Here is a 22,446-nt window from a genome sequence, read left to right on the forward strand (position 1 = left end):
GATAAAAATAAATAAAAGGAAATAGTAATAGAATAGTAATAAAAATAGTAACATTCAATAAAGAAAAAAAAAAAAATTTGATACAAATGTTTGATCTAAAAATATGTTGCTAATATGTTCTTTTGGTCATTCTCCCTTCTCACCACCAGATGGCGCTGTTGCACTGTTCAGACACAATACACACAGCACAGACCCTGCACAAGATGAGTGAATTAATCAAAAGTTCGAATTTTACAAGAAAATAAGCGCATTTCTTTGTAAGTAGTGGGTGCAATGACAGAAAGCGCCAATTGCGCCGCTCCCCGTCATTGTACCCCTCAGATGCCGCGTTCATACACGAATGCGGCATCTGATATAAATAACATTAGTGTAAAACTTTAGCAAAAACAAAACAAAAAATAATCATACTTACTTCACCCATTTGCTCGCGACGGGCTGGCCTCCGCCATCTTGTTTGAAGACCTGTCGCAAAATCTTGCGCGGCCCGTGATGACGTCATAAGTCACCGCACATGGGATTTTGGCCAAGATCTTCAAGCAAGATGGCGGCGGCCGGCCCGTCGCGAGCAAATGGATCAGTCAAGTATTATTATTTTTTGTTTTTTATACTATTTTAGGTTAAATCAATTTTGGCTTTGTGGCGAATCGAATTTATCCAGAAATTTCGGATTGAAGTGCACTTCGTGGAGTTTGATTCGCTCAATGCTAGTCTTGACGTTTGCTACCTGTAAACTGTTCTTCCTTTGCAGGAGATCTTGGTGAAGGGCTTCTCTCTCTTTTTCGGCGGTAGCAATATCTTGCAGGTGCGTCCTGGTTTTCTCCTCGCCGAGGACGAGTAGTATGCGCTCCTTCTTCTTCTCCAGGGCGGCCAGCTTGTCTTTAATTGTGCCGCTTTCCTCAAGTAACTTCTGCATAAAAGAACACGACGTGTGCGGGTTATAGTCACCGTCAAGCAGAAGAGCACAGCAAGCATCTCCGACCTGTAGTCAAACTACAACTCCCAGCATGCCATCAGAGACTACGACATTGAGACACAGGTTGGAGAGCACTGATAGATATATACATACAGTTGCAAGAAAAAGTATGTGAACCCTTTGGAATGATCTGGATTTCTGCACAAATTGGTTATAAAATGTGATCTGATCTTCATCTAAGTCACAACAATAGACAATCACAGTCTGCTTAAACTAATAACACAAAGAATTACATGTCACCATGTTTTTATTGAACACACCATGTAAACATTCACAGTGCAGGTGGAAAAAGTATGTGAACCCTTGGATTTAATAACTGGTTGAACCTCCTTTGGCAGCAATAACTTCACCCAAACGTTTCCTGTAGTTGCAGATCAGACGTGCACAACGGTCAGGAGTAATTCTTGACCATTCCTCTTTACAGAACTGTTTCGGTTCAGCAATATTCTTGGGATGTCTGGTGTGAATCGCTTTCTTGAGGTCATGCCACAGCATCTCCATCGGGTTGAGGTCAGGACTCTGACTGGGCCACTCCAGAAGGCGTATTTTCTTCTGTTTGAGCCATTCTGTTGTTGATTTACGTCTATGCTTTGGGTCGTTGTCCTGTTGCAACATCCATCTTCTGTTGAGCTTCAGCTGGTGGACAGATGGCCTTAAGTTCTCCTGCAAAATGTCTTGATAAACTTGGTAATTCATTTTTCCTTCGATGATAGCAATCCGTCCAGGCCCTGACGCAGCAAAGCAGCCCCAAACCATGATGCCCCCACCACCACACTTCACAGTTGGGATGAGGTTTTGATGTTGGTGTGCTGTGCCTCTTTTTCTCCACACATAGTGTTGTGTGTTTCTTCCAAAGAACTCAACTTTGGTTTCCTCTGTCCACAGAATATTTTGCCAGTACTGCTGTGGAACATCCAGGTGCTCTTGTGCAAACTGTAAACGTGCAGCAATGTTTTTTTGGACAGCAGTGGCTTCCTCTGTGGTATCCTCCCATGAAATCCATTCTTGTTTAGTGTTTTTACGTATCGTAGATTCACTAACAGTGATATTAGCATATGCCAGAGACTTATGTAAGTCTTTAGCTGACACTCTAGGATTCTTCTTCACCTCATTGAGCAGTCTGCGCTGCGCTCTTGCAGTCATCTTTACAGGACGGCCGCTCCTAGGGAGAGTAGCCGCAGTGCTGAACTTTCTCCATTTATAGACAATTTGTCTTACCGTGGACTGATGAACAGCAAGGCTTTTGGAGATACTTTTATAACCCTTTCCAGCTTTATGCAAGTCAACTTTTCTTAACCGTAGGTCTTCTGAGAGCTCTTTTGTGAAAGGCATCATTCACATCAGGCAATGCTTCTTGTGAAAAGCAAACCCAGAACTGGTGTGTGTTTTTTTATCGGGCAGGGCAGCTGTAACCAACACCTCCGATCTCATCTCATTGATTGGACTCCAGTTGGCTGACACCTCACTCCAATTAGCTCTTGGAGATGTCATTAGTCTATTTCTGTGACTTAGTTGAAGATCAGATCACATTTTATGACCAATTTGTGCAGAAATCCATATAATTCAAAAGGGTTCACATACTTTTTCTTACAACTGTATGTAAAGTAACCAGCACCCCAGGACACATCACGCCCCAATAGCTGACCTCAATATTGTCCAGGGCATCGTGATTCATGGCGCCATCATTCATGGGGACTGCGGTGGCGTCCAGGACACTCTCAGCGATCGGTTTCCAGTAGAGAAATTCCCGTAGAGGATTCTGAAACAACTGCCTCAGTTCCGACTCCGTGTCGGTGCTCAGCTTGAAGGCTTTACTTTTTGCTCTAAAGAAAAACACACAACAAAACGTGTAAGAAAGAATAATAATCACCACTGTGCACCCCAAGATGGTCCCTGATACGTAGGAGGCAGTATTATAGCAGTTATATCCTTGTACATAGGAGGCAGTATTATAGTAGTTATATTCTTGTACATAGGAGCAGTATTATAGTAGTTATATTCTTGTACATAAGAGCAGTATTATAGTAGTTATATTCTTGTACATAGGAGGCAGTATTATAGTAGTTATATTCTTGTACATAGGAGCAGTATTATAGTAGATATATTCTTGTACATAGGAGCAGTATTATAGTAGTTATATTCTTGTACATAGGATGCAGTATTATAGTAGTTATATTCTTGTACATAGGAGGCAGTATTAAAGTAGTTATATTCTTGTACATAGGAGGCAGTATTATAGCAGTTATATCCTTGTACATAGGAGGCAGTATTATAGTAGTTATATTCTTGTACATAGGAGCAGTATTATAGTAGTTATATTGTTGTACATAGGAGGCAGTATTATAGCAGTTATATCCTTGTACATAGGAGTAGTATTATAGTAGTTATATTCTTGTACATAGGAGCAGTATTATAGTAGTTATATTCTTGTACATACAGGCAGTATTATAGTAGTTATATTCTTGTACATAGGAGCAGTATTATAGTAGTTATATTCTTGTACATAGGAGCAGTATTATAGCAGTTATATTCTTGTACATAGGAGCAGTATTATAGTAGTTATATTCTTGTACATAGGAGGCAGTATTATAGTAGTTATATTCTTGTACATAGGAGCAGTATTATAGTAGTTATATTTTTGTACATAGGAGCAGTATTATAGTAGTTATATTCTTGTACATAGGAGCAGTATTATAGTAGTTATATTATTGTACATAGGGGCAGTATTATAGTAGTTATATTGTTATACATTGGAGCAGTATTATAGTAGTTATATTCTTGTACATAGGAGGCAGTATTATAGTAGTTATATCCTTGTACATAGGGGGCAGTATTATAGTAGTTATATTCTTGTACATAGGAGGCAGTATTATAGTAGTTATATTCTTATACATAGGACGCAGTATTATAGTAGTTATATTCTTGTACATAGGAGCAGTATTATAGTAGTTATATTCTTGTACATAGGAGCAGTATTATAGTATTATGTACATAGGAGCAGTATTATAGTAGTTATATTCTTGTACATAGGGCAGTATTATAGTAGTTATATTCTTGTACATAGGAGCAGTATTATAGTAGTTATATTCTTGTACATAGGAGCAGTATTATAGTAGTTATATTCTTGTACATAGGAGCAGTATTATAGTAGTTATATTCTTGTACATAGGGCAGTATTATAGTAGTTATATTCTTGTACATAGGAGCAGTATTATAGTAGTATATTCTTGTACATAGGAGCAGTATTATAGTAGTTATATTCTTGTACATAGGAGCAGTATTATAGTAGTTATATTCTTGTACATAGGAGCAGTATTATAGTAGTTATATTCTTGTACATAGGAGGCAGTATTATAGTAGTTATATTCTTTACATAGGAGCAGTATAGTAGTTATATTCTTGTACATAGGAGCAGTATTATAGTAGTTATATTCTTGTACATAGGAGCAGTATTATAGTAGTTATATTCTTGTACATAGGAGGCAGTATTATAGTAGTTATATTCTTGTACATAGGGGCAGTATTATAGTAGTTATATTCTTGTACATAGGAGCAGTATTATAGTAGTTATATTCTTGCACATAGAAGCAGTATTATAGCAGTTATATTCTTGTACATAGGAGCAGTATTATAGTAGTTATATTCTTATACATAGGGGCAGTATTATAGTAGTTATATTCTTATACATAGGAGGCAGTATTATAGTAGGTATATTCTTATACATAGGACGCAGTATTATAGTAGTTATATTCTTGTACATAGGAGCAGTATCATAGTAGTTATATTCTTGTACATAGGAGGCAGTATTATAGTAGTTATATTCTTGTACATAGGAGCAGTATTATAGTAGTTATATTCTTGTACATAGGAGCAGTATTATAGTAGTTATATTCTTGTACATAGGAGCAGTATTATAGTAGTTATATTCTTGTACATAGGAGCAGTATTATAGTAGTTACATTCTTGTACATGGGAGCAGTATTATAGTAGTTATATTCTTGTACATAGGAGCAGTATTATAGTAGTTATATTCTTGTACATAGGAGGCATTATTATAGTAGTTATATTCTTGTACATAGGAGCAGTATTATAGTAGTTATATTCTTGTACATAGGAGCAGTATTATAGTAGTTATATTCTTGTACATAGGGGGGCAGTATTATAGTAGTTATATTCTTGCACATAGAAGCAGTATTATAGCAGTTATATTCTTGTACATAGGAGCAGTATTATAGTAGTTATATTCTTATACATAGGGGCAGTATTATAGTAGTTATATTCTTATACATAGGAGGCAGTAGAATACGTTCATTTCTTTATACATATGTAGAAGAAGCAGAGGGTGATATGTACCTCTGATAGTCACGCATGGCTGAGATGACTCCATCAGACAGAGGCTGAACATCCTTGGAGAACTTGAAGAGATCTCTCAGCTGCACTTTCACCCGTTCTGCTTTGGCTTCTTCTGCTGCGAGTGCAGACTTCGTGGCCTAAATATTTACAATCATATTAGTTTTATAAATTGGACACAGAAGTAAATTCCCCCCAATATTAAAGCCATCCTAACATTTATTTTCATTTTCCCTTTTCTATATACTGCGATATCTCTAAATTTGGACTTCTGGTGGACAGATCATACTAACTATTCAATGATGCTAGCAATGGGGTTGGGCCTGTGACAACCTCTAAGTGTTTCCAGAAGGCAATAGGATTCTAGGACACTTTGAATTTAATATTTGATCTATTGAATGTCATTTATATCCACTCAATCCTAGTTTTTAGGACAGAATCAGTTGCAAGAATGCCCACAGCAGCACAGAGCATTTCAGGTTATATATTTTTATTTTTTTCAGATAAGAGGTTATATGGGTGAGTTCCTCCCAGTCACAGAGTTAGCCATTTAAGCCCCCTCTAAGGAAATAGCATTGCCTTGCTGCTAGTTAAGGACCATGGACACCTTTAGGTCAATTTGTTATGATTGCATTGTACTCATTTTAAGTTAAAAAATACATTTTTTTTTTAATTGGTCTTTATTAAAAATTTTCTGCCTTTTTTGAGGTATAAGATTTAAAAATCAATCTATTTGCAGGTTTTTCCTTCTCAGTCCCATTAGCTGATGGCTCATGTGAAGCCTTATCTCTGACCTCCGGACCTCAAACACTCATTATAGCTCAATACTTATCAAACTAAGATTATAGCCTAAATAAGTCATAATAAATAAACAAATGAGGTCAGGAGATCAGAGATAAGGCTTCACATGAGCCATCAGCTGATGGGACTGAGAAGTGAAACTCTGCAAACAGAGCCTTTACAGACAAATGCACACTTTTCGCTCACATTCAGGGTTTTCCACAGGTTTATGAGGTCGTCTTCGCTCTTCACCCTCTCCCCGGACTCCAGGCTCTCCTCCAGCCTCTGTGTGGCTTTACGGAATTCATTGATGTTGGCCTCGAGCTGCCGCGCCAGCAGAAGGAAGGCGTTCTCTGAGCTGTGCGTCTTCAGCAGAGTGTCCTCCTCTTCATCGTTCATCTGTTTTAACTCCTTCAGGGTTTTGCGCAGTTCTTCCAGTTCCTTGCAGATCTTCTCAGCTCCCATAGGAGACGTGTTCTTAATCACCTGCGCAGACTTCATCTCCAGGACTTCTAACTGTTTATGACCACTTTCCACATCTTTACTGATTTCCTGCAAGAAGAGAGGAGACTTCAAATAAGAGCAGTACCCCCCCCCCCTACCCCGGAGCAAGCAACACAACGAGTGACAACCAATATGGCTGCTATAGTATAGATACAGGATCTGACCATAATATTGTCCAGAATTGTAGACCTGAAGTCCGTGCAAATACAGCCAGGTCCATAAATATTGGGACATCGCCACAATTCTAAAATTTTTGGCTCTATTCGCCACCACAATGGATTTGAAATGCAGCGAACAAGATGTGCTTTACCTGCAGACTGTCAGCTGTAATTTGAGGGTATTTACATCCAAATCAGGTGAACGGTGCAGGAATTACAGCAGTTTGCATCTGTGCCTCCCACTTGTTATGGGACCAAAAGTAATGGGACAGAATAATAATCATAAATCAAACTTTCACTTTTTAATACTTGGTTGCAAATCCTTTGCAGTCAATTACAGCCTGAAGTCTGGAACGCATAGACATCACCAGACGCTGGGTTTCATCCCTGGTGATGCTCTGCCAGGCCTCTACTGCCACTGTCTTCAGTTCCTGCTTGTTCTTGGGGCATTTTCCCTTCAGTTTTGTCTTCAGCAAGTGAAATGCAGCTCAATCGGATTCAGGTCCGGTGATTGACTTGGCCATTGCAGAACATTCCACTTCTTTCCCTTAAACTCTTTGGTTGCTTTTGCAGTATGCTTTGGGTCATTGTCCATCTGCCCTGTGAAGCGCCGTCCAATGAGTTCTGAAGCATTTGGCTGAATATGAGCAGATAATATTGTCCGAAACACTTCAGAATTCATCCTGCTGCTTTTGTCAGCAGTCACATCATCAATAAATACAAGAGAAGCAGTTCCATTGGTAGCCATACATGCCCACGCCATGACGCTACCACCACCATGCTTCACTGATGAGGTGGTATGCTTAGGATCATGAGCAGTTCCTTTCCTTCTCCATACTCTTCTCTTCCCATCACTCTTGTACAAGTTGGTCTTGGTCTCATCTGTCCATAGGATGTTGTTCCAGAACTGTGAAGGCTTTTTTAGATGTCGTTTGGCAAACTCTAATCTGGCCTTCCTGTTTTTGAGGCTCACCAATGGTTTACATCTTGTGGTGAACCCTCTGTATTCACTCTGGTGAAGTCTTCTCCTGATTGTTGACTTTGACACACATGCACCTACCTCCTGGAGAGTGTTCTTGATCTGGCCAACTGTTGTGAAGGGCGTTTTCTTCACCAGGGAAAGAATTCTTCAGTCATCCACCACAGTTGTTTTCCGCGGTCTTCCGGGTCTTTTGGTGGTGCTGAGCTCACCGGTGCGTTCCTTCTTTTTAAGAATGTTCTAAACAGTTGTTTTGGCCAGGCCTGATGTTTTTGCTATATCTCTGATGGGTTTGTTGTGTTTTTTCACCCTAATGATGGCTTCACTGATATTGACAGCTCTTTGGATCTCATCTTGAGAGTTGACAGCAACAGATTCCAAATGCAAATAGCAGACTGGAAATGACCTCTGGACCTTTTATCTGCTCATTGTAATTGGGATAATGAGGGAATAACACACACCGGCCATGGGACAGCCGAGAAGCCAAGTGTCCCATTACTTTTGGTTCCTTAACAAGTGGGAGGCACAGATGCAAACTGCTGTAATTCCTGCATCGTTCACCTGATTTGGATGTAAATACCCTCAAATTAAAGCCGACAGTCTGGAGGTAAATCACATCTTGTTCGTTTCAATTCAAATCCATTGTGGTGGTGTATAGAGCCAAAAATGTTAGAATTGTGTCGATGTCAGGGGGCCGGTACAGGGCGCAGCGGCATGACGTGAAGACGCCGACGTGCCGCGCTCCTCCCTCCCCCCTTCTCCTGTGTGCCATGAACCACGTTGGCTGAAAGACCGCTGGAAGATATACGGCCTGGACCGAGACGCCTTGGAGCCGAGCCAAGGGTTTGAGAGCGGACGCTCCCCCCCCCTCCCCCCCCTCTCCCCCTTCAGGGGTTGGATGCTGCAGACCGGAGTAAGCAGACGGCGGAGGACGTGAAGAGGAGAATCCACAGGTACCCTCTTGTCTCCTGGCGGCCTTTGTGCGTATGTGAGGTCCGGTCCTTCTGGTGCAGAGTGTGGTAATGGACCGGGGTAATGACTTTCTGGAAGACGCAGCTGTAGCGGGATAAGTGCCCCAGCAGCAAACTTCATCTTTTAAGGAGAATGTGGAACGGTCAGGGCAGCCGGTAGCAAGAGGAGGAGGGGGATAAAAGATAAAGATAAAGATAAGCAGCACCGCTGGAATATCTGGGATTCAGACTATTGATTTCTGTGTTGGTGTAAACAACAAGTATAACACCTGAAAACGGAGCTTAAAACTGGGGGGGGGGTAGAGGGTCTCAATATCCGCGGGCCTCTCTGTTGAAAAGCGTTGAAAAGCGTTGAAAACCGCCTATAATCGCCTATAACATTGGGGAGATAAGAAGTGAAATAAAATAAAGCAGCGGAGAAGGGGAACAGAAAAAAAAAAAAAATAATAATAATAATAATAATAGGGGGCACCTTGCAGTACTCATTTGGAAGGTCCCTTGGACTTATGCACTTATGCACATGAGCAATTTAATTCACTCTCATGTAAAGGGACGACTCCAGAAGTACAAGTGTATTTTCCTTTGGTATGTGGACTGGAGAAGACCGGCCGGAGCAAATGTCCATTATATCCATATTGGTCTTGTGACTGGAAAGAGCGGGACAGAACAAGTGGCTTTTTTTTTTTTTTTTGTGTTTTTTGTGTGGTCCTTTTCTGGTGCTGCTGTTTTCCATTTATTGAAATGCATGCATAGTTTTGAGGACATTTTTGGAATGTAACATACTGCATGGTACTTTATTATTTTCTGTTATTATTTTCATTTGTGAAAAGTGTATTTTGTTTACTTTTGTTTATTTTGGGACTGCGCAATGTGCATCGGCCTCCTACTGGATTAGGAACTTGGTAAAGACCTATATATGTTGTACTTTCTCTCAACCCCTTTTTTTCTCTCTGTCAAGTTTTTGGCAAGTTAACCCCTTCCACTTTTCCTTCCCCTGGGGAGATTATAGTTATGCCTCCAAAGGGCGTAAATAGAAAATCTGTGGGTGCTTCCTCGCCGGGTGTAGGCAAGGGTAATATCACTACAACAAGCCTGGAGAAATATCTTAGATCGCCTTCAAAAATGAAGAGCTCACTACGGGGAAACAAGGAAAATCAGAAGGAAACTTGTGAAGTGGTGGCTCCTGAGGAACGTGGTGGAGTGGAAAGGAGGAGGGGCAGTGGGGAGGGGATGGAAGAAAGAATTAATTCTGTAGATATGAGGCTTATGGAAATTCTGGGCGCAGTACAAAAAACCAATCATAGTTTGGAGGAGCTGTCCTCAAAGATTGCTTCGGTGCAGGTTGACCTCTCCTTTATAAAGGAGGACATGAATAAAGTAAGGGAAAAGGTGAAAGAGCTGTAGATTTCCTCCGGAAGTATGAAAAAGGACCTAGAAGGTGTAAAGAAAAAAGTGGAAGGGTTAGATGGTGAGAAAAAAATCTTTCTAGAGAGAATTACTACATTGGAAGATATGTCCAGGAGATCAAATATTAGAATAGTCGGATTCCCTGAGGGAGTGGAAGGAGAGGATACAACTGGGTTTATTCAACAGTGGTTACAGGATAATTTTACAGAGTGTGCTTTATCTCAAGGGTTTGCAGCGGAAAGAGCCCATAGAATACCAGGGAGACCCCCCCCAAAAGGGGCCCCCCCTAGGGCAATTTTAGTCAAAATACAAAGCTCCAGGGACAGAGATGTAATAATGCGATCAAAAAGGAACCTGCAGACAATCGAGTTTAATGGGAATAATATAGAGATATATCCAGATTACTCTAGAGCGACACAGATAAAAAGGCGTGAGTTTAAAGAAGTTAAGAAGAGACTAGCGGATGCTCAGATACAATATGCCTTGTTATATCCCACTAAGCTTCGTATTATATATCGTGATCAGGTTAGCTTTTTTGGTTCTCCAGCGGAGGTAGCGGACTGGCTGGATGCTAAAGGAATTGGAACATGAACGGCATTAGATTGGCGCACAGGGGATAGGGGGTGGGGGTTGGAAGGGGCCGAATGTAAGAGGTGGGGGAAATGTCTATTTCCACCGACCAGATAGAGGGGGGGGGGAGGGGATGGGAAAGGGGGGAGGGGGAGGGGGGGGGGCTTGAGGTGGGAACGGTTGTCTTGGGAGGCTCTGCGGGAACAGGGCAGAGAAGGGAGAAGGAGAAGGATAGATCTAAATGAGTAGAATAATGACATGGAATGTACGGGGCCTTGGAGATAGGATCAAGAGGGTTGCGGTCTTTGATAATGTAATTAGACATCTTCCGGCTATAGTAGGGTTATTGGAGACACATAGTACAAAAGAAAAGATGTATTTACTAAAGAGTAAGTGGGCTCGGTATCAATACCATTCGTGTTTCTCTACTTACTCATGTGGAGTTAGTGTATATATTCATGATAAGGTAGATTATCTCCCAATCGACCAGGCAATTGACGAGAGGGGTAGATATGTATTCCTCCACTGCCAGTGGAATGGTATAGTATGTATCCTTGCCTTTGTGTATATACCTCCCCCTTTTTCTTTAACGGTTATTCATAGATTAATGGAGTATGTAGATTCAAGGGGTAAATGCCCCATAGTAATAATAGGGGATCTCAATAACGTTATGAATAGTGAGTTGGATAGATACTCAGTTACCCCAAGAAATAAACAGGAGCCTGCTCAACAAACATCGCTGTGGAAAATATTGCAGGAACTCTCCCTAATAGATGTATGGAGGTATCTTTATGAAGATAAGCGAGCGTTCTCCTGTTTTAGTCGGGGAAATAAAATAATGTCCAGAATAGACATGGCCTTGATCAGCTCAGAATTGATAGATCAGATCTCAAGTATGAGGTATGAAGCAAATAGTATTTCAGACCACTCTCCTGTCTGTTTGCTGTTCAAAACAAACTCCAGACGAGTTGGTCGAGAATTCCGCCTGAATCCACATTGGTTGAATTTAATCAAGGAAGAACAGGGAATCAGGGCGGATATAGAGGAGTTTTGGAAGTATAACTTGGGCTCTGCAGGTCTAGGGTATGTTTGGGATGCTTTTAAAGCATTTCTGCGCGGTATACTGGTAAGTAAAATTAAGGGATTAAAGAGCAGATTTGCTAAACAGGAGAGAGAGCTGGTAGATAGGATTAAAAAAATAGAAGCAGAACATATGAATAAGAAACTCCCGGAGTTGACAGAACAGCTGGATGAGGCGAAAAGTGCTCTGAAAAATTATTGGATGGACAAGGCACAACATAAAGTGTTTTTTGAGGGGGAACGGTATTTTAGGGAATCTGGAAAGTCTGGGAGATTATTGTCTACTCTTGTACAGAATCAAAGGGGGGGTAACAGGATTGGTGGTGTCGAGAGGAGAGATGGGGGGATGGCATCCAGCCAGGGAGAAATAGAACAGGAATTTATTAAATATTATGGGGACCTCTACTCCTCCGAGGGAGGGGGGGGGATTGAGGAGATTGGACTTTTCTTGGCGGGAGTGCCGACCCCCAGACTCTCGGAGGAAGAGAGGGACCTGCTGAATGGTCCTATTGAAGTGGAGGAATTGCGGGACACACTGAAAACCATTCAGGGTAATACGAGTCCCGGGTTGGATGGCCTGCCCTTTGAGATATATAGAAGATATGGAGATGTTATTCTCCCAGTTTTTGCGCAGGTCTTAAACGATTCAATGGACAGGGGGGAACTTCCTGCCTCCCTTACGGAGGCTGTAATAAGTCTGATAGGAAAAAAGGGGAAGGATGAGAAAAGGGTGGACTCGTATCGCCCCATCTCTCTTCTTAATACAGATTTTAAATTATGTGCCAAGCTACTTGCAAATCGCCTAAAAAGAGTTATTGAGACGTTAATACACCCGGATCAATCAGGGTTTATACCTAGACGTCAGGCCCAGACAAATATTCGACGGACGTTTCTGAATTTGCAGATGGGTGGGGAGGGCGCCCACTCCATTCTGTCATTGGACGCTGAGAAAGCGTTCGACAGGGTGGAGTGGGCGTACCTCTGGAGGATTATGCACGAGTTTAACTTGGGTGAAAAATTTATTGGATGGGTGCAAACGCTATATAAGAAGTCGAAAGCTAGGGTAAAAATAAATGGAGTAATATCAGAGCCCATATCCCTACAGAGGGGAACCCGTCAGGGGTGTCCACTCTCCCCATTATTGTTCGCCATATTTGTGGAGCCGCTGGCATGTAAGGTTCGAGCGGACAACCAAATTAGGGGGTTCGGTGGAAGAAGTGTACTGGATAAGATAGGCCTCTATGCCGATGATATTCTGTTCTTTGTGGAGGGGGGTATACCAATGGTATCATACCTCATAGGAATAGTAAACCAGTTTGGTTCAATCTCAGGCTTTAGGTTGAACTGGACAAAATCGGTATTGCTCCCAATCGGTTATGAAATAGGGCAGGAGGAAATTAATGTAAAAGTTTTGAAATCTACTGAGTCGTTTGATTATCTGGGTATCAAGGTTAGTTCAAGGATACAGGAGTATCCAGAACTAAATATTGACCCTCTTTTAAAAAGGATTAGAGAAAAAATATGTGTCTGGCAAAAACTGTTAATCCGACAGGCGGATCGAATTGCGATAATAAAGATGGTCCTTCTGCCGCAGATTTTGTATGTTATTTCCTCCTGCCCTGTATGGATAGGGGATCACTTCTTTAACTCATTAGAAAGACTGATAAACGATCTCATCTGGGGGAGAAAGAGGGTCAGGCTGAAACAAAAATATTTATGGTTAGATGAGGAAGATGGAGGCCTGTCTGTTCCCTGTTTTCGTGGCTACTATTATGCATCCCAGCTACAGTGGCTAATGATGGAGGATGATGGATTGCGTCGTTATCTGGAGGGGGAAATTGGAGGTCTCCAATATAATATAGTTAGCCTCTTAGAAACTGGTGTTTTAATAAGTAAGGGCAGGAAGTGCCCAATTAGTAAGATGATACACTTAGTTTGGGTTAAGGTTAAAAAATTATTGGGTATAAATCACTCATTAAGGTTTACTCCTATTTGGGGAAATCTTAATTTAAGAGAGTTTTGGAAGTTGGAAGACTATGTATTTTGGGATAGAAAGGGTATTAGGTTTGTGGCTCAGATGGTGGTGGAAGGACAGGTGAAGACGTTAGAGGAAATGGGGGTTAACACAGATATAGATGGTCTCACATGGTTTAGATATGGTAGATTAAAACATGCCTTTGACTTAACAGAAAATAGAGAATATTTTAACACTAAACACTCAGAATTTGCTGAATTTTGTTATCAGGGAGTAGGGAGTAAAGTATCAATCTCACAGATTTATAAAAAAAATAAAGAAGGGGTTAGGAGGGGTGATCAGATTTAATAGTGAAAATAAATGGGCACAAGAGGTGGCACCGTCTATTCTGGATTGGAGAAGTATTTATAAAAATATAAAAAGGAGCACCATTTCTAGTAATTTTCGACTGACGCAGTTCTTTATCCTCCACCGGACTTATATTACTCCTTGGGCATTGAGCAAGATGTATAAAACAGGGGAGGCAAAGTGCTGGAAGTGTAGTAAGGAGGGAGCTGATTTTGACCATCTGATTTGGTACTGTCCCATTGTGCAGGGATATTGGGCGCAAGTATTCCAGGACCTTAGTAGAGCAACGGGGCACGACGCCCCACTGGAGATTAGCATAGCAGTGCTGGGGGACACCAGAAGAATTGGGGTGAACAGAGAAAGTGAAAGGAAATGGGAAAAAGGGTTAATGCTTGCGCGGGTGGTGCTGGCTAGAGGATGGGGAGCGAGCAGCCCGCCAAATGTGGAAGAATGGAAAAATCTATGTGAGAGGGTGCAGAGATATGAATATATCAGTCAGGAGAAAAGGGCGATAACAAGGAGGGGAGAAATAAATAAATAAATAAATAAATAAATAAAAATTAAGAAGGAGGGATACTGGTCTGAAACAGATGCCTGGTAAAAGGGATCATGGAAACAAATTGCCTGCAGGGGCCCCCAGGACAACCAAGAGGGTGGAGGGTTGGGTGGGTTAGGGTGGGGATGAGGGTATGTTTTTCCTTTTTTTGTTTTTGAGGTATTATAATATATTATTGCTGTGAAGCAAAATGAAGTAGATACGGGGAGTATTTGTAGCAAAAGTGAGGCCATTTAGTAACTGTGTAATACATGATGATTTAAACTTAGAAGTCAGTAATTATGAAATATATGAGGATGTAAAGTTTTTGTACTCTGCAATGTACATTCCCCTGGAATTGTTTTTTTTGCCTCTTCTTTGGTCTCGTGTTTTAAACATATGTATGAAAAATGATAAATAAATATAATAAAAAAAAAAAAGAATTGTGTCGATGTCCCAATATTTATGGACCTGACTGTATATGAGCAAATATGGTGGTGGAGACAAAGAATCCCTCAGGGGCGGAGTTAGGAATGTTCCCACCCCTGCTCTCTACACCTCCTTCTCCACCTTTCTCAAAGTCATGCTGGATGGTACCATTCTGTCAATTTTTGGGAGGGGTCACTTATTTCTATAGATTAATCATCCTTTCATCAGAACGTTTTTTTTCAGTTCACTGACACTAAATCAAAAAGGGAAATGTCGACTCAGGTACGATCCACGATGGTCGGGCGTGAGCAGAGTTTACACAACAATCACGTGTGTGAGAAACTGGGTGTGAGAATGTGCAACCTGTCAGAACACATCTGTCACTGCCGAGTGCTAGACTTCTCCTGTGTGGGGTTACATCCATCTATCTATCTATCCCATATCTATCTATCTATCTATTATGTATCTATCTATCTATCTCTCTCTATCTCCTATCTATCTATCTCCTATCTATCTATCTATCTATCTATCTATCTATCTCATATCTATCTATCTATCTCATATCTATCTATCTATCTCTCTATCTATCTCATATCTATCTATCTCTCTATCTATCTCTTATACCTGCAGTATGTCCAGTCTGTTTTCTGTACAATCAGAAGCTGCTCCGACATAAAGCTTCAGTTTTTCGATCACACTGTTCAGCCAGGTTTTGAAGCCTTTGACGTCCCCCTCATAGGCCTCATGATCCTTCCAGATCTTCTCAAGTTGTTCTACCCGCTCCTAAAATCAGAGAAAAACTGTGTTTGTGCGAGTACCGTAAGAAGGGATAAGAGAGTTGTGTTGCCGGTGATGTGATGGGGCTCGGGTATTTCTGCCGGGTTCCCATGGCTTATATCATAATCATCGCTGGGAAGGGTTAACCTCGCCCTCGCCGTGTAGCCTGCGGTTTAGCGGAGGAAGCTGGGACAATGCCCTCAAGCTTCTCATACATTCGCTAAACTAATTCCAAACAGACATGAAAGTGAGCAAACAGCCCTGACAGGAGACTGAACTGGGGCCAAACCCGAGCAGCCGGCTGGCACCGACGCCAACCAGAGGTGTGATCCGGTCCTGAGGTGACACGGGCTCACGCATCACCAAGAAGAGATTCCGCCTGATCGTCTGCATCGGAAAACACAACCAGGAATACAATCTGCTGATGGATCATCCGAGATCTCATTTATTTTTATAGAAAGGTGAAATATCCGCTACAGTCAACTGAGCCCATGTGTAGATCACCAAATAATCAACTATAGGTCACCAGATCACGACCCATAGGTCACCGTATAATCAACTATAGATCACCACCCATAGGTCACGGTACAATAAACTATAGGTCACCAGATCACCTCCCAAATAACGAAGTGTAAATCATCTTATCATCCCCTATAGGTCACTATATAACTATAGATCACCAATAGGTCACCAAAAAATCAACTACAGGTCATCAGATTACTAACTATATCTAATCATATAATCAACTATAACTCACCAGATCACCACCCATAGGTCACCAATTAATCAACTACAGGTCACCAGATCACTAACCATTTATCATCATATAATCAACTGGAGGTCACCATATTATCAACTATAAATCACCAGATCACCACCCATAGGTCACCAGGCCATTATACACTGGTCACCAGATCACTACTATGACGAACCGCCAGTCTCCAGAACATCACCCACAAGTCACCATATTATCATCCATAAGTCATACAATTATTTTTTTATAAATCTTCAAATCATCAAGATCCAAAGATCACCAGATCACCACCCACAGGTTATGAGAAGATCATCTATATTTCACCAGCTAGCCATATTATCATTTTGTTCCAGCGCTGAGTTACATCCTGTCCTATGCTCTAGTTACAGCTAGAGCTGCATATACATTGACCTTGGGTAGCTCAGCTCCTCTGTCAGAAGAGCTTGGATCTTATATGTGTCATCTAGCAGAATTCTGAATGCAGCTCTGAAAGTAACTTGAGAAGAAACCTTGGACATTGGACAGAAAGTGCAAAATGATACAAGAATTTTGTCAGATTTAGGCCTCATGCACACGACCGTTGTTGTGTTCCGTGTCCGTTGTTCCGTTTTCCGTGATTTTCTACGGACCCATTGACTTTCAATGGGTCCATGTAAAATTCGGAAAATGCACCGTTTGTCATCCGCGTCCGTGATCCGTGTTTCCAGTCCGTGAAAAAAATATGACCTGTCCTATTTTTTTCATGGACAACGGTTCACGGACCCATTCAAGTCAATGGGTCAGTGAAAAAACACGGATGCACACAAGATTGTCACCCGCGTCCGTTTTTTTTTCTATCATTTGCAAGACAAACTTGACTTCGATTTTTTTTCACTTTCCTTCATGTCTGGTGATCCTCCAAAAATCAAGGGAGACACACGGAAACAAAAACGGACACGGATCACGGAACAACGGAACCCCGTTTTGCGGACCGTGAAAAAATACTGTCTTGTGCATGAGGCCTTAACAGTGGATTTTCTATTAGAGAGGAATCTGTGCCCCCACAGACCTGAGCCTTCTTCTTTATCCGGATGTACTCGGCCATTATCGCGCTCTGGACGCTCTCATCCACGCTGGGGTCCCCGATCCGGTTGTAGAGAGAGGCGGCTTCCTCCAGCAGTCTGTCCACCAGCAGAGAGTGGTTGAGGACGTCCTTCACGAGGACCCGGGCTTGTTCATATTGCCACAGTTTCTCCTTCCGGCCGAGCTGCAGCTCCACATCCGGCTCCAGGGTCAGGACGATGTTGTGAACCCAAAGCGTGAACTCGTCCCGCGCCCTCAGGTACTCGTTCCAGTGCAGCCAGACCCATTCGATGCGGCTGAGGAAGAACCGAGACATTGATGAGCGCGACCAAATACACTGTAACGAGCCCCGCACCTGTGTGACCAGCCATTGGATGAATGTTCTTACTCACTGACTGCAAGCAGAGGTTTTGGAAATGGAGAGGAATTGATAACTGGTTCATTCACTCCAGCAGATCTCTCACCTGTGACAGTGGATCATGTACGTAGTGGTTTCCTCGAACAAGCCTTTGATTTTCGCCAGCTTCAGGTGGATCTCGTGCGTCTCCTCCTCGCTGCTCTCACCCAGCAGAACCTCGGCTTTCATCAGGACTTTATCGACAAGCATCTTCCCATCAGGTTCCAGGGCGCAGATATTCTGCAGAGAAATAATACAATCTACTGTAATATATTATACTATGATACAATGTAATATGTAGTTTCACATAAGATTTTCACAGCGGCGTTTTTCCTTTCCGGTATTAAGATCCGTCATAGGATCTCAATACCGGAAGAAAACGCTTCAGTTTTCTACCCATTTAGGCTCCATTCACACGTCCGTAGTGCATTGCGGATCCGCAATACACCCGGCCGGCACCCCCATAGAAATGCCTATTCTTGTACGCAATTGCGTACAAGAAAAGGACATGTTCTATTTTTTTCCGGAGCCGCGGATCGGCGCGCTCCGGAAATGCGGGTGCGGAGAGCACATAGTGTGCTCTCCGTATCCATTCCGTCCCCATAGATGATGAATGGGTCCGCACCCATTACGCAATTTGCAGAACGGATGCGGACCCATTCTACGGACGTGTGAATGGAGCCTTTATTGTCAATAGGGACAAAACTGAACTGAACAGTATTAGGCCTCATGCACACGACCGTTGTTGTGTCCCGTGTCCGTTGTTCCGTTTTCCGTGATTTTCTGCGTCCCCATTGACTTTCAATGGGTCTGTGGAAAACTCGACTGATGCACCGTTTGTCATCCGCGTCCGTGATCCATGTTTCCAGTCCATGAAAAAAATATGACCTGTCCTATTTTTTTCACGGGCAACGGTTTGCGGACCCATTCAAGTCAATGGGTCCGTGAAAAAATACGGAGGCACACAAGATTGTCGTCCGCGTCCGTTTTTTTTTCCTATCATGGCAAACTTGACTTCGATTTTTTTTTTACTTTCCTTCATGTCTGGTGATCCTTGGAAGACACACGGAAACAAAAACGGAAACGGATCACGTAACAACGGAATCCCGTTTTGCGGACCGGGTAAAAACAACTGTCGTGTGCATGAGGCCCAAGGAGCGCACCTGAATGCATTCCGTTGCTTTTGGTTGCGTTCCCATGCCGGACGGAAAACCGCTGCAAGCAGCGTTTTTCAGTGCGTCATCGGATGCACAGCGAGACGGATCCGGCATGAAACACAATATAAGTCAGTGGTGCCAGATCCATTTACGTGTCCATAACGGATGCAGCCGGTTGTATTATCCTAACGGAAGCGTTTTTGCCGATCCATGACAGATCCAGCAAAAACGCAGATGTGAAAGTGGCCTCATGCGATACAGTGTAAGGTGCGGTCATTTAACGTAATCTAATCTGATGCAATGTAATGATATACTGTAATCTAGCGGAATGTAGCATACTATAATATCATACCCTGCAATGTTATATAATGCAAACAAAAATATGGAGTGTAATATAATACGATACAGTGCAATGTAATATAATGTAGTATAATATCTGATAAAATGTTATATAATATATGATACAATGTAATGTGATATAATATAGTAAAATATAGTCTGATACAATGTAATATAATATAGTGTAACATGACACAATGTGAACTGCTATAAAGTAATATACTATAATGTGTTATATACTGTAGAATGATACAATATAATCTAATGTAAAATGATACAATGTAATGTAATATAATGTGGTTTTCTATAGTGTGATACACTGCAATGTAGAATGTAATCTAATGTAATACAGTATAGTATAATATGATACAATGTAATGTACAAATGTGTAACAGAGTGTAATATAATGTAATATTAGTATATTCTACAATCATGTGGACAGAGATACACTATAAGGCTACTTTCACGCTAGCGTTTTTCTTTTCCGGCGCTGAGTTTCGTCCTAGGGGCTCAATACCGGAAAAGAACTGATCGGTTTCCTCCCCATGCATTCTGAATGGAGAGCGATCCGTTCAGGATGTCATCAGTTCAGTCACTGAACGGCGTTTTGGACGGTATTCTCTCCATCCAAAATTTCGGATCAGTTGAATGCCGGCATTAATTTACATTGAAATGTATTAGTGCCGGATCCGGTATTAAAAATATCGCAATGCCGGATCCGTTCTTTAAAAATGTGAAAAATTATTTGAAATGGACCCGTTTGTCCGTACGACATCTGGAGAGACGGATCCGTTCTTGCAATGCATTTCCGGATCCGTCTACAAATGCTGTCCGTTTGCATGCAGATCGCCCAATCACTCGGTCGCCAGTGTAGCCTTACCCGTCTTATTTCAGGCCATGGTAGGGGCTGCCTAGTTAGTGCTGCCGCCCTGAGGTCTCATTGTGATATTTGGTGCAATTCCAGGGGCAAAAAGTAAAATGTATATTTCGGACACTACACCATGGGAACGCTTCATTGTCAGCTGCTTTTGAGCAAAGTACGTAGCTGCGCTGTCTTTTGGAGTTTGAGGTCGTCTGAAATCCACCTCCTCAGAGGCTGCTGCTGTCTGTCCCCTATGCTTTACATGGCAGCAAACCTCCTGTCTCATCAGTCTTCCCCATGCTTTCCACTGCGGCTCTGCTTGTTCTGATTGGTTGCTGTGTATAATCACAAGCTCACCAAGAAATCAATATACATTGAGAGGAAGAGGCTCAGAAAAATGGGGGGGGGAGGGGGGGTGAAATCTCATTTATTATAATGTCTACTACTAAAAATTCAGCCAGGAACAGACTGTCCTGATGCTGGGTGAGTATGCCCTTACCTTGGTCCCGGGACGTCTGTGCCCTGGGGTAACTAATGTAACCGATACAACCCCCAAAATGACAAGGGGAAGCGTATTAGGACACTCAGTGACAGGTCGGACAGAGGGAGATCGATCTCCAGCCCGCAGGCGCGGAACGCACTGACGCTGCTCTGATCCTGTGTGACCAGGAATGTGAGGAATCTGCATCCAGCGCAGGAGTCACGGTGGAGGCCGCCGTCCGTCCGAAGGGTGTATTCCAGAGCCCTCAGCTGAGGCTACATTCACACGACTATTCACGGGGCACACAACAGCCAGGGAATGGTGGCCGACAAAACGGGGGACATGTCCTATTTTCACAGTGGGAACGGACCCCTCTGAAGGACTGCTTTTATCGTCCGCTTACTCAGGAGTGCACCTGCCTAACGGCCGCTCAAAACGGCTACATTAGTGAGAAATGGCTTTTTAGGGGTTAAAACAAATAATGACTCCCCTCATCCACGTGCAGCCGCAGGGACAGTCGCTCCTATCTTGATGCAGAAAGAACTGCGCTCCCAGTGTGATGACGTCACCATATGCTGGAAGCGCGGGTCCTTCTGCATCAAGTGAAGGAGAACGGTCTCTGCGCGTGCGAGTGGATGAGGGGAGTAATTCTATTTTTCGCTATAAAAATAAATGAAATACTGCACATTATTACTGCTGGGGGCCACTATGGGGGACATTATTACTGCTGGGGGCCACTATAAGGGACATTATTACTGCTGGGGGCCACTATAAGGGACATTATTACTGCTGGGGGCCACTATAAGGGACATTATTACTGCTGGGGGCCACTATGGGGGACATTATTACTGCTGGGGGCCACTATAAGGGACATTATTACTGCTGGGGGCCACTATGGGGGACATTATTAGTGCTGGGGGCCACTATAAGGGACATTATTACTGCTGGGGGCCACTATGGGGGACATTATTACTGCTGGGGGCCACTATAAGGGACATTATTACTGCTGGGGGCCACTATGGGGGACATTATTAGTGCTGGGGGCCACTATAAGGGACATTATTACTGCTGGGGGCCACTATGGGGGACATTATTACTGCTGGGGGCCACTATAAGGGACATTATTACTGCTGGGGGCCACTATGGGGGACATTATTAGTGCTGGGGGCCACTATAAGGGACATTATTACTGCTGGGGGCCACTATGGGGGACATTATTACTGCTGGGGGCCACTATAGAAGACATTATTACTGCTGGGGGCCACTATAGAAGACATTATTACTGCTGGGGACCACTAGGGGAGACATTTTTACTGCTGGGGGCCACTATGGGGGCATTATTACTGCTGGGGGCCACTATGGGGGACATTATTACTGCTGGGGGCCACTATAGAAGACATTATTACTGCTGGGGACCACTATAGAAGACATTATTACTGCTGGGGGCCACTATAGAAGACATTATTACTGCTGGGGACCACTAGGGGAGACATTTTTACTGCTGGGGGCCACTATGGGGGCATTATTACTGCTGGGGGCCACTATGGGGGACATTATT

At 42.6% G+C, this 22,446-nt stretch overlaps 1 protein-coding gene across 4 annotated transcripts in view; it reads right to left on the reverse strand.

Annotated features, from left to right (window-relative positions):
- SYNE3 (spectrin repeat containing nuclear envelope family member 3) overlaps window positions 1-22,446 on the reverse strand; it is a 62,358-nt gene that overhangs the window by 21,252 nt on the left and 18,660 nt on the right. For all 4 annotated transcript variants that reach the window (XM_044274174.1, XM_044274171.1, XM_044274172.1 and 1 more), the window contains exons 3-9: window positions 18,117-18,289; window positions 17,639-17,948; window positions 15,684-15,842; window positions 6,311-6,655; window positions 5,327-5,463; window positions 2,619-2,796; window positions 725-907 (exon numbers count right to left, since the gene is read on the reverse strand). In XM_044274174.1, the coding sequence (XP_044130109.1) occupies window positions 725-907; window positions 2,619-2,796; window positions 5,327-5,463; window positions 6,311-6,655; window positions 15,684-15,842; window positions 17,639-17,948; window positions 18,117-18,289 (1,485 nt within the window). The remainder of the gene's footprint in view (window positions 1-724; window positions 908-2,618; window positions 2,797-5,326; window positions 5,464-6,310; window positions 6,656-15,683; window positions 15,843-17,638; window positions 17,949-18,116; window positions 18,290-22,446) is intronic.

The sequence above is a fragment of the Bufo gargarizans genome, unplaced genomic scaffold, assembly GCF_014858855.1.
Source record: "Bufo gargarizans isolate SCDJY-AF-19 unplaced genomic scaffold, ASM1485885v1 original_scaffold_1528_pilon, whole genome shotgun sequence".
Lineage (NCBI taxonomy): Eukaryota > Metazoa > Chordata > Amphibia > Anura > Bufonidae > Bufo > Bufo gargarizans.